We start from the raw sequence: 13463 nt of genomic DNA, 5'->3' as shown, positions 1-13463 counted from the left end.
GATATTTTGATCAACACCAGAGAAAACTAAAGACAATTTCACAAATGCTGAAGAAGCAAATGAGTAAATTTATTCACTAGATGCTTCCTGCATTTGATCAGAGCATGCTGTAAGATGGAAGTCTAAAGAAGATTCCAGTAAGGCTGAAGGAATTTAATCCTAGGGAAGCAGAGACTGAGATGGAATTGGCATAATATAAGTAACGCAGAAAGTCAAAAAAGATAGCATTCCAACTGTGTGCCTTTGGGGATAAATTAACTATTCCTCTTAATATGGCCTTGTCCAACAGATGCAGCAATGATGCACAGCTTTGATAGAAAAGGATTAGTAAATGGGCATCAAACACATCTTGGACCAGCATCTGGAATTTCTTCATTTCCACACTGGGAAAATTAAAATTAATCAGCATATCATATTACGTATGTTTTTTCAGGATGGGGATTAATTTCTTGGGGGGAGGAATAATACAAAAAGACAGCCTTCATCTTCATATAGCACAAGCTCCTTACAGAGATGGAAAAGGACAGGAATGTGAAGCAAAGCACCTGTCTCAAACAGTCATCATCACCTTTAGGGGCTCCCCTTGCATTTTTCTACTGAGAGCCTGAGCTTTTTTCTCTCTGTTCCAGAACATACTGGAAGTACATTAATATGCAGTTCTACTATCTGTCCCTTTTGCCTTTTCAAAGACAAAAGTAACACAATGCTGTACATGGGTTTGATCAGGAAAGCCAAGGCTTTCTGAATTACTGAACAATTGCCCCTTTTGCATTTGGTCAGGGAACATTTTTCCTGGCAAGGTAAGTGGTAGGGATGTGTAATGCCAGTTTTATTCTGCCAGCTTGGCTGGTCAGAGCATGGGGCTAATAACAACAAGGTTGTGGGATCACTCCCCAGTGGGCTCTTTACTTAAGAGCTGGACTTGATGATCCTTGTGGGTCCCTTCCAACTCAGAATATTCTGTGAAATGTCTGTGAAGATGCTGGCTCTTGCCTTTGCCTTCTGTGAAATTACTGGGGCTGTCAGCTCTTTTAAGGTCTGTATTCTTATTTATTTATTTTTGTTATTTCTTCTTCCATCAGGATGTACATCCTGAGGTTGAAAGCAGGTGGTGAATTTAAAACAGAGGTACCAGATGCACCCATGCCATCCCTATTCAACCCAATACGAGTTAAGACAGGTGCTTTTAAAAGAGAAATTGTTTGACTTGCTTCAATATTCTCAAATGTCTGCCCAGTGCATTAGTCTAAACTGGAATTAATGCACCCTGTGTGCACTATAGTGTGTGGCACAGCCCATATTGTAGTGCTATGGTATGGAATAGGCAGCATCAACCCCCAGATCAACATCACTGCAACAATTAAGAGATCTCAATAAAGGCTATTTACAGGGTTAACACAACCTGTATGCACATATGCAGGCATCTGCTTGAATGGAATAGAGTTTCAAGTTTATTTATTTAGGCTTTTAATCAAAGTAGCTACAAGGCTGCTAATGTCAACAAGAATAATATTTTAGTTTGATTTGCTGTAGGCCATCCTGCCTGAGCAGTAGCATCACCTGCCAAGGCTGCCTGCCATCACACGCCTCCAGCTCAGGAGGAGTGACACACAGAGACAAAAAGCTTGGTATTTCCATCTCCAATTCCAGAAGTCACTTAGTACTGTTTACCATATTTGGCCCCTCTTTCTTAGGCTGAAGGAGATGAAAGAGAATTTGGGCATAAAAGAAGCTGTATGTTCCAATTCCTTGAATAATATAACTCTCTGTGCATTTTTCATAAAAGTGACTATTTTGCTTTGATGGCAGCCTCCTAGACAGCCACAGCTCCACTGCAGCTCCTTCCAAGCCAAATGCAGCTCTCCAGACTTTGAAGATATTCTGAGGTTGTGACAAAGCATCTTTCTTTGGGTCAAATAACATGAATATATTGCTCCAATTCCTGTTCTCCAGAACACATTGTAATATAACTCTAGCACATTTTCCCTGGTTTTTCAGTGAATTCTTTGAGAAGGTGGACAAAAAATAAGTGTGGGCTAAAGGAAACAATAAGTTTAAAGCAAACAGCGTCTCTACAGATGGTCTGAATTGGCTGTAAATCATAATTCTTATTTGGCTTTTCCAATAATCATGCTAAAATGCAGCTCTGTTGCTAAGGGCTCTTTCAAATAACACCTATTTAAATCTGATGTGGATTTACAGAGTATTTTCACTTGCTTCGGAAGGAAGTTTCAAAGTATCTTAAAATGTGGCTGAAAATTTTGAGGCAGACCACAGGTCTCCTGTGTAAGAGCTAAAACCTCATGGCTTCTGGTGAGGTCCTCACTGTGCTGCAAGCTGGTTTCCAGTGCTGTGGACAGCAGTAAAGGCTCCAACAGCAGCCTAGGGAAGCTGAGGCACCAGAGGGCTGGGTTTGAACTGCAGTCTGTTTACATGAAGGTCACCCAGTCAATCCACTATAAACAGGTCTGTTGGGCTGAGGAGTCAAAGACAGCCAGTTGTGAAATTAGCAAAGTTATCCCTTTGAACATTTCTACCACAAAATCTGACCTTGCTCTTTCTTTTTTTTTCTTTTTTCTTTTGAGAATCCCTGCTTGGTTTCTGGGAATGCATTTGTCTTCTGATGTTAGACCTCATATAGAATCCATAAGATCATTTACTACCTTTCAGCTTAAATCTCATTTAAGACAGACTATATCAAGAATGAAAAGGCCAAAAAAAAGTCTTCTTTCTTTGTTAAGAACCCATTAGGATACCAGCTGCAAATTGGTGGTTTCTTCAAAATGAAGCTAACATTTTATACTGGTCTTTCAAAAAAATTCAGCTTCAGAAGGCAGACATATCCTTTCAATCTCCAATGCTAATTCACCGTTGTTAATTAGGCTGGAGACAGAGCAGGCACACAGAGGGATCTTTCTGCTTGGTTCCCATTAAAATCTACTAATAAGGCAAAGCACAAAAAGCAACCCATACAAGACAGTGAGAGGAGAGGGGAGTTTTAAGACAAAAAAAAAAAAAAAAAAAAGAGAGAGTTCCCTCCAAAACTTAATTAATTAAGCATAAAGAAATGGTAATTAACGTGGGCTGTGGTATCTGTCAACATTTCATGCTCATGTCCTTGACTAGCCAAAGCGCTGACTTTTGGTTTTGGTCCTTTCTTGTTTGCAAAAGTTCTGTTAAGGAAGAATAGTGTTTTCACTCACTGCATGCCATCTTGCAGTTACTTGTGTTGGACTCAGGATCTTCTGTGCAACCCAAATATCTGTAGGTTCATATGGGGATTCTAGCAGCAGCAACCTACCTTGGGCAGGGAGTACTTTGGCAGCTTCATCTGTGCAAATGGGCTCCTCCTATAAGAAACGTAATAATGTGGTCTTCCTCCTGATGTCAGCTATGAGAGAAGCAGGAAAGTTATCATTAGGTTTTTCTTTATTTTTCTCTTTTTTTTTTTTATTACCAGAAAGAATATCAAACAAAAGCTATTAAGAGAAATACCACAGTGTGGTGGCAATAGCTTAAACTGCAGCGCTGTTACAGCTGAGGAATAAACATTGATCCAACTGACAGTGGCTGAAAAAGAAAACAAGAGGAATCCCATTTTCAGCAAAGAGAGACAAAGGCTAGAATCTCGTGTGAAAACTTGTGAATAGTGAAGTCTTGACTTCAGTTGGGCCATTATGTCACCTCCTGAGAGTACAGCTCTCCTGTGCCTTACAGAACACTCTCTGCTCTTTGCTGTCTGTAGGCTGTTCATTGCACCAGCACACTGGCAGACATGAGGCTTGATTTTTATTTCTACTTCCAGCTTTGGTTCCTGTGTGGCCCTGGACAAGCCATCATAGGTATCTGCTATGGGATCAGCTAAATATTCACAGATAGGGAGGGCAGGAGAAGCTCGGTCGATTTGGTATTATTGTGAATCTGGTCATATATTTATAAGTGCATAAATACTGATGGCAGATCTTGAAAATGCTGGGTTAGAGCAATGGGAGATATCATTTTCTACCACCTATTAAAGGAGGGGAAAAAGAAAGAAAAAAGCTGTCAATTTTTTCTGGCTTCCAGTGCTGCTGAAGTATAATCAATGTTTGTAAAGTACTTTGAAATCCTTGGATGAAAGATACTGAAGAACAAATATTCCAACGGATTCTCAGTGCAGAACTTTGCTTTAATTGCTTGATACCTGAGCTTATCAAGACTTTCCTTTAGTAGTAAGTGTTTTAAAATGCACTGCAGTAGTTGGAAATGCAAGATACACAGAGGCCAGGTTCATACCAGATTAAGTAAAATAAGCACTATTTCTCATTTTAAAGCTCTTCAACTTTTTTTTAAGGGAACTGGGCAAAAGTTAGGGGAAGGAAGGCCAGAAATATTTTTTAATGAGAGAGTGTGGGTTTGTAAATAAAACAAGTTTAGTGGCAAAATAAACTCCCATTCCTTTATCCTACTGCTTTTAAGCCTACTAATTAATTCCAAATGGCTTAGTTGCAGAAAAGCCAGATGGAGATCAAGGAAAGAAGGGAAGGCTAGAAGGAGGGTGTTCATCCATTCCTCCAAGCACACACAGCCTGGCACAGGGTCATTCCTCCTTTGAAGAACAGAGGGGTAACACCAGCTCCAGCATCAGGCAGGATGGCTAAAGAGAAACACTCCATCTCCTGTGTCAGTCGAGGCACAAACACAGAGCCACTCTGGAGTGAGTGTGGCTGAACAGTGACACACACCCCTGTTTTCCCTGCCTCATAAACATTTCCCTTTTGCCTCAGACACACTAGGCACAAAAGCTGTTTTGAAGCATACGTGCCAGATTTATTTGTGGATTATTTAGACTGGTGTTTAAGACTGAGTTCATTAACTGAAGCCCATTAGTAATCAACTAACTCAATGTAAAATATAAATTCCACTCACAAGCATGCTAAAATATAAACTGTCTGGAAGCTCAGTTTAGTGCTAGTGATCTCCAGCTCACCTCCACATTCCCTACAATTCTGTTGTTATTTTTCTCCTCTTCAGCTGATATTAAATGGACACTGGCAGCAGCCTAATGAAACCCACAGTGGTTCAAATCTATTCACCAGCTCTCACCTGGAACACAGCCTGGCTGAGCACATCCCATCTTCTGCCATTTCACTATAATCACAACTGAGGCATAACAATAAAGCCTGATTACTCCTTTGGTGCTTTCCCTGACTCCCTCCCTTCTTTCTTATTTCCCTCTTATACTGAAAAAAGCTTTGGTCTACTCCCTTGTAATAGCAGATGAGTAACACACACTTCCAGCTGGGGGGTAAAAGCAGTAATTCCAGAGTGCTGATGAGATTGCAAGGAGTGGCACAGAGCACTCCAGCACACAGAGAACATACTTCAGGCAGGAACTCTATGGCCCTACAGCAACAGGAAACTAGAGCTTAAAGGAACACAGTTAGCATTGTAACAAACTGCTACAACCCACTCAGGGCCTTTATGGATCCAGTGTTGTCTAAGCAGTTGCAAACTGACACACATGCACACACAAGCAAAGGAATGCAAGGAAAAATAATAGAAGACAAAATAATGTAATATAAAGTAGTAGAATACATAAGAGAGGAGGGTGTTCTGCACCTGAACAAAGACATAATCACCCTGGACGATCAGGGAGTTATGGTCAATGTAGCCTGGAAAGGGTTTGCTGCGAGTGGCTTCACTGCAGTTCTGCATCTTGCAAGTGATGTATTGGGCATCTGAAAGGAAAAGAACAAAAACAATACACTTGAGATCCTGAGTGCAGATTCTTCCTACTGTCATAAACCTGTTTGCTGAGGTGGCATTTTTGCTTCCCAGATCCATGTGAAGTGAATTGACACCATCCATTCAACACCACACAACATTTCTTTCCCCTACATCCTTCATAAATTCTTGATTACTTTCTTCCTTTAATATCCCTCCTTCTTTACCTGCCTCAGCCTCTCATTATTTCTTTCATTCTGCCCTAGATCAGATATCAGAACTATACATTTTTACCAAGGGAGAACCTTCTGTGATGCACCTCTGTATTTCCTACAGCACTTACACTCTATACAGTAATTCAGATCAACTTGGAAAGTACCTCAGACCAATTCCTGTTCAGGGGTTCTACCTACTCTGCTGTTGACAGCATAGGGAGATGCACTCTGGCAGACCTGGGCAATCATGTCACACTCTCTTGTAACTAGAAGTCTTAGCAGTTTCAAATTAAATGGCTAAATACAGACATCTCATCCACTGTCACTACGTGGGATGTCCCCACCTCCTATTCTGAAGCACTGCAAGGTGCCAATCTCATAATCTGTCACCTGAAGAAAAACAATTTGAATTTCTTCATGGGGACAATTTGTCCTAGAATACAGAACTAGATTCTCAGTACTCTGTTTGGACTCTTCCAGATTCATTAAGAATTTGTACTTTGTTTTATGACAAACCTGATCCACACAAGGAACAATTTTGGCTTTTTAACATTCGTACTTACATGATAGAAACACTACATTGCATTTATTGTTAGAAGTACTTCTAATCATTTTCCTTGGAGAGACACAGCCCCTTCTTTGATATAATTACCACCTTGAGATCAGAGAAATAGCATTTTACACTGAAATAGAAATGGCTGGAATTTTACCATCTTGTATTTAATCTTGGTTTATTAAAATCTATCATTTGACATTTCTTTCCTTGCTTCTAAGGGCTGTTGACTTCTGCTGGAAAAAGACATGCAGGGTAACGAACCTTCAGGGAAGTTCAATGAAGGATGATTTTTTTTCTCCAGCATTTGCAGGGTTCTTGGAATATATAAAGTGCTATGTATTATTAGTTGCTGCTGTTTATAACATTTTATGCTTTCGCAGCTCACTGCAAAGCATTAATGAGCACAGCCTGGGCAGCATGATCGAAATGCATTTCCCTTCAGAGGGACATGATTTTTTCCACATTAGCCACAAGAGGGCAGGGAACGACATAATTCCCAGCCTGCTCGTTCCTGTGAGCTCAGGAAAGTTCCCTTTCAGAGCCTTTCAGCCCTCTGCAGCCAGGAAAAGGGGGACAGGGGGACACAGTCTCTCCACCACCCAACAGGGCTGTATGTCAGCATGTCCCCTCCTTGTCCTAACAGTGCTGAATGGTCACTATAAGGTCTCCTCAGAACTTTCTCTTCTCCAGGCTGAGCAAGCCCAGCTGTGTCAGCCTCACATGCAGATGAGTTTCAGCCCTTGATCATCTTTGTGGCCTCCTCTGGACTTTCTCTAACAGGTCCACAGCTCTCCTGTGCTGAGGGCTCCAGAGCTGCACACAGAACTCCAGGAGGGGTCGCCCACTCTGCCACAACACAGCTCCCGAGTGAAGTATGTGCCAATCCTGAGTTCAGCAAAGCAGCCTCAGTTGAAACGGTCCTACTGCCACCTGAGCTGTAAAAAGTCTGGGGGATTAAGGAATCTCCTCCACAAGAGATTTTAAAGAGCAGGCCAGGTTGACATCCATTAGAGGAGACTGAGGTTTTTTTGGATTGTGCTTTAATGGAGGAATGGGGACTATCCCTATTTCTGCTGTGATCACAGGAGTCTGTGCAGCAGTGATTGTATCATTGATGAAGATTTACTAAGGCGATTCCTGTGAACTTTTACAGTGCAATTCTCCATGGCTTCAATTCTAAAATGCCAGTAATAACTACTAAAGGGCAGACCACTGAAATTGCTTAAGCTAATCTCCCAAAGAGCCAAACACTGAGATGTGCACAACAGGAAAAACTCCTTTTGCTACAGGAGACAGAAAGAAGGAGAAGCAGACTTCTTGCAGTGCCTGGTTCTCACTTTTTTCCTAGGGGAAGATTTTCTGTGTTCACATTAACTCAAGGATTTTTTCCATTTCATTCTCGCGGACATTTCATGTGACTTCATTGGCAGAGGTTTGTAATTTAGCATTAATTAATGTCAATTAATGTATTCAGTTGCTAAGCTCTGGAATTAATTTCATTAGTTTTCTCGCACAGATGTTTTCCCTGCCATAGGTAATTAGGACATTATGCTTTTCATTTCCAGAACCCTCACCTCCAACAACAGCTGCTGTTTTTAATATACAACAACAAAGTCACACTGTGCCTGGAGAGAAGAACATAGCAACTCCCAGCTCTTACACCCCCAGATGCATTCATTTTTGACAAGTTTAGACACCCAGAGTAGGAATCTTCTCAGGGAACAGCAGCTATTTCTAAAGAGGAAGCAAGAAAAGTCACAGAACATAGCGATGGAGACATCTTGTAAGGGAAATCTCTGACAAAATTAATCTGTTTCAGTGGTGAAAGAGAACTGCAAAAGCTAACACAGAAAATGTTAAGAGCCAGGGGAACCCTGTGCCATGAAATATTTTAGTTTTTTCCATTTATCTTGAGCACCATGCTTGTATGTTTTCAATGCAAATGGATCCAACCTGTGCCAGAGACATTTCTTGGCTCAGCTGGTGGAGAAGGAAGGTTATTGGTGGTTACTGGAGGCTGGTTGGCCTCTGAAAAAGTAAACAGGAGAGTTTTAGATCCCTTCCTAAAGCAGTGGCACTTTCTTCAGGATATTTTGTTGACAAGTGCTTTTTTTGGATTAAATATCAAACCCTGACATCCACTGCTTCCTAGTGTAAGCTTGCAGTTATGTCTTCTCAAAACCTTATAAGATCACAGGGAGAGTCAGAGAAAATGGTCACTCTACTCTGCAAATGCATAATTTATATTTTTCTTGTCTTTAGTTCACAGAGGAATGTGTTTTTTCCTCTATCAATTAATCCACTGGGGACAAATCAAGAGTTTTACACAATGTAGTAAATGATCTGTTTCTCTCACAGATTTTCTGTGGAGCATCCCAGCTCATTACTGAGCAACTCACACATCAGGGACAGTTTCTGTTTTGAAGCATGACTGGCATCTTGTAACTAATGACCCATAAGAACATGGTAGTGACATATGTCACTGAAAGACCCAGGCCTGCAACCCCTCTCCCTCAGTGACTAATAAAACATGTCTAGGTTGCATTAGCAGGGCAGGTACATCTTCAGCATTCACAACCTCCCATGGCAATGAATTCCACAGTTTAAATAATAAATAAATGTTCTCCCATACTTTAATCTATTTTTTTTTTTTTTTGAGAAACACAAGAAATGACTGTTCTTTATCCATTTCCATCTGGTCTGAACATTGATTTTTGAAACATGCATGTTATGGGAATATGCTCACAACTCTCCAGGACTCAGCAACTGCAAAGCAATTAACCAGTAATGAAGATCAGTGAAACGAAACCATCCCATTTACTAACTACCCACAAATCTGGTTTTATCCTGCTGCTACTCTTTCTTCATTGCATGTCAGCATCAAAAATCTTTCTTTACACAGGGAAGTATATCCTCCACCATTTCTGGCATAAAGCTATAATGAGAGAAACTAACAGATGTCCTTCTCCAGGACAAATACTAATCATGATCAGGAAAAAAACTAATCACAACCAGGAAAAGAAAAAAAAAATCACTGCACAGGTTTAGGGCACTACAGGAATTAATTCAACACTGTAGCTACATTAGGAAAAGACTGCCAGGCTAGGCTGCCTACTCATTTTTTCCACAACAGTGATTGTTTTATTCTTCCCAGCAATTTCCTGTGAAAACAGAAATTAAGGTACTAGTGCAACTTTGTGATTCAGGCACTTTTGGCCAGATGCTCAATCCCTGTGGATCAGCAAGCAGAACATGTCTGCTGGCCCCAGGTGAGACTTTGGTCTTAACCTGCATCACAGCAGCTCCTAAATTATCTTTCAGTAGGAAAAGCTGCTATGTAAATCAGGACAGCAGAAGAAAAGCAAAGGAAACAAAACTACTTTTTAAATATCAGGAGCTCTCTAAATCTTTGCCAGCACATTAGAAAACCCCTTAGCTTCTTTCATCCACACTTAAAAAAAAATTAAAAACTTTACTCTAAATAAATTGGTCTCTTATCTACAAAAGCAAAGGCATGGCTCATAAATGTAGTAGTTGTTTTACTGTTTTACTGTCTATAGAAACTGTCATTCAGACATCCCCTGAGTCAGTTTTGCCATTCTCTGGAGGGCCACTGGGTACCCAGTTAGTTTCCAAGTGCCTTGTAGGAATCCATCTTTCTAATTTGCACCAACAGTCTGGATTTCTCAGTAGGCATCACCTGAATAAAAATTACCTCCCATTTAATTAACTTGAATCAGGCCTTACTGGAATAACCCTACCAAGCTCAAATCAGATAAGCCTGTTAATTTTAGGATCTTGTGTTTTCTTCACAAACCTGAACCCCTATGTGTCATTAAGTTTATACCTTCTGAAAGCACTTTAGGATGCATTTGAGCAAATCCAGATTTAACTTCCACCATCACCCTGCCTGATGTTTGTGGTGGTGAATGTAACAAAGAGAAGCTTATCGTGTGATTAAGAACCAGAGGGGATTAATTGTCTTACTGGGGTGTTGCCCTGAACCCAGACCAAATAAAAAAAAAAAACAAAAACCCACAGTTCCTGCTGACTTTGCTGGCTTGCCTTTGATCCTGTTCCAAAATCAAAGCAGAACACCAGGGACACCCAATGGAAATGTGAGATAACATTCACATGAACTTCTTCCAACCAGAAAAATCAGTTTTACCACCATGCTCTCAGCCCCAGATTGATATGGATTAGGCCTGAAGCCTTTGAAAAACAAACAAAAGCATCACATTCCACAAGATGAAATTTTGCATGGTGCTCTCCAAAACTTACACAACAGGATGAAAACCATAAAAGGCAGCGATCAGCCCTGCAAATATGTTTCCACCAACAGAAATAAATTGAGCAGGCTGTACTCAGCTTGCTCATCATTACCTGCACCCTACTTTGATGAGACACAGTGTGTTCAGCAGTCCACATTTTTTCTGGATCCCAAGGGGGGAAACAAAAGAAAAAAGTTGGGAGAGCGCAAGAAGAAGATTGCTAGCCAGATCCTCAGCAGGTGTAAATCAATGCCACTGAAGCTGTACTGGTTTATGCCTGCTGTGGAACTCTTGTTTTGGTCCTTGCAAACATTTTACATCATGTACATAAGCACAATAAATTAAGTGCACAGACAGACCATAATCAGAGAGCAGAGACAGAGAGTTACTGGTGTTCTAGCAAGGAGAGCCCAGCACTAAGGTTGTTCTCTGCCCACTGGGAGATGAATGTCCCTCAAATGCATCACCAGAATACAACTCTCTAAACATCATGTGTAGTGCTTCATCTCAATGACCTCAAGTTTAATGACTTCTAACAGCAGTGTTTTGTGCTGAAATAGATGCTGCCCTGTTAGAATATTTCCTTTTAGCATGCCCCAAGAAGTGGAAAGCCTCATGTTCCCAGCCTTGCTGCCACATCAAGTAAGTGAAATTGAGAGGAGAAATAATAATCATAGATCACAAATGATAAGAAGTAGAGATAATACATTTTTTCACTGTCACTAATCCTACATATCTTGAAATGAAAAGACCTTTAAAACTTTATGATTTCTATCGCTACTATCAAAATTCATATTCCAAAAAAGTTCTCTTTCAAGTTAAATTTCCTAAGTTAAAAATCAGAATACCTTACAATTAAATTTTCAGATATTTTTTAATTTTCCAATGACAAAATCACATTTTAAGTAGCACCACTGTATTTGAGGGTACATTTCAAGGGGGAACTTTATAATTTAAAAAATAATTAATTTAAGGCACTATTAATACTTCTGTACTGCAAATGGTAAAAACCTTCCTGTTATGTTGCAGGAAAACTGCTATTTACTGAGGAAACAATATGGAATTAAAATGACTGGATCTCTGGCAGCTGGGCATTCACTGTGATGCCTGCCTGAGGCAATTCAATGTTGTGGAAAAGAAATCCATGGAGAAATATCTGCAAAGGCAGTGGAGCTCAAAGATAAACCGTGAGAAAGCCTGGATGGGAGGAGAAAAGGCCAGCAGGGGGCTGAGTGTGCCTGAGAGAATTTACTGCCAATTAGGAAAATATTTTGGAGTTGCAGGTAAAGGAGGCTCCTAGAATAGGGAAAAAAACCAAAAAACACCTCAAGAGGCAAAGCAGGGAGGGAAAGGAGCTGATGAAAGTGAAGGACAATGGCAGGACATGCAGTATCAGTAAAGAGCACACTCAGACTGGTCATTAAAAGGTTTCTAATTGGGTATTTTCAAAGGTAGCACCTAAGGCAGAGTATCCCAGGTCAGCTAAAACTATGAAGCTATGAACAAGGTAATGCTATGTACTGTGTGAACAAACAGCAGCTAGACTTCATGACCCAGGAACTTCTCTTCAGTGTCATGTTCCCATCAATAAAAACCAACCATGTAAGAAGAAATAAAAGTGTTGTGTGTAGTAACCCGAGTTACTGCTCATCACCTATTCCTCCTTACCATGTTCACAGCCTGGTTAACCCAACTTTTTGTCTTGCTGGAAAGGCTTCTCTTCTGACAGACCTAAATTGGAACAGCCAAACTCCTTGTACTACATGAGTGAATCACTAAAAGAAGTGAGATTTCTACTGTTGTGTTGTATGGTTACAAGCATATGAGGAGAGCCCAGAATGCCACAGTTTTGGAAGCTGATGTACTTACAGCCATCCACTGTCCTGGCCTCCAGGTGCACGAGGTCAGGCTCTCTTCCATTCCCCATCATAGACCTGTAAAAGGCAAATTGAGACAAGAGTATTAAAAACAACATATACCATGAATTTCTGAGATTTTGCTTTCAAAGGAGATACTGTTTAGCTGGACATAAAATCATACTCACAAATCAGAACTGATAATTTTGAAATAATTTTGGAGTTTTTTCCTAATATGAACTTGAATATTTTAAAGAAATTCTACTATTTAATCTAATAAATGCCATTGTACTTATGAGTTCTTTATTTCTAACCCCTTTACATAGCTTCTTTCCACCTGGAGACCCATTCCTGTTCTTGTTGGCACATGAAATTTTGATGTTTCTCCTTGTTTGGTCGGAAGGATGCGTTTCAGTTCATGGTGGCATGCAGAAGACTTTAATTTATGGGATAATAGTATTTGCCAGCATACTAATTATAGCTGTTCCTTTATATTGGACATTTTATGCACATTTGCTTAATTGACACTCTTAATGATCAATGTTCCCTCATTAATTAAGAAGTTTTAAAACCTCATTTTATCCTGAGACATTTTATCACTTCTGATCTAATAAAAACAGTATTCCATTAATAAAAGTGTCACATTGGAAATCACTGTTTGTTCCCTCTGAATTAACAAGTAACAAAGTAAAGGCATTGAGCACTGCAAATAAGGAGTTTATGGAATTAAACTTCACTTCCATTGCTGAGGTTCCCCTGGACTGGCACTGGTGGCCTCATCAATTCCCTGGAAGATTCCAAATGGGCAGTGGTTTGATGGAGAGCCTGAATGATGCTCTCGGTGCCAATCCCACTGTAG

General features: G+C 40.3%; 1 protein-coding gene across 5 annotated transcripts in view; it reads right to left on the bottom strand.

Moving 5' to 3' along the window:
• The window catches only part of SORCS1 (sortilin related VPS10 domain containing receptor 1), a 256566-nt gene that overhangs the window by 62398 nt on the left and 180705 nt on the right, over positions 1-13463 (bottom strand). For all 5 annotated transcript variants that reach the window (XM_064717506.1, XM_064717509.1, XM_064717507.1 and 2 more), the window contains 3 exons: positions 12618-12682; positions 5602-5720; positions 3302-3391 (listed from right to left, as the gene is read on the bottom strand). In XM_064717506.1, the coding sequence (XP_064573576.1) occupies positions 3302-3391; positions 5602-5720; positions 12618-12682 (274 nt within the window). The remainder of the gene's footprint in view (positions 1-3301; positions 3392-5601; positions 5721-12617; positions 12683-13463) is intronic.

Source organism: Zonotrichia leucophrys, chromosome 6, assembly GCF_028769735.1.
Source record: "Zonotrichia leucophrys gambelii isolate GWCS_2022_RI chromosome 6, RI_Zleu_2.0, whole genome shotgun sequence".
Lineage (NCBI taxonomy): Eukaryota > Metazoa > Chordata > Aves > Passeriformes > Passerellidae > Zonotrichia > Zonotrichia leucophrys.
The sequence above is the reverse complement of the archived record's forward strand: the minus strand, read 5'-3'. Positions and strand labels throughout refer to the sequence as shown.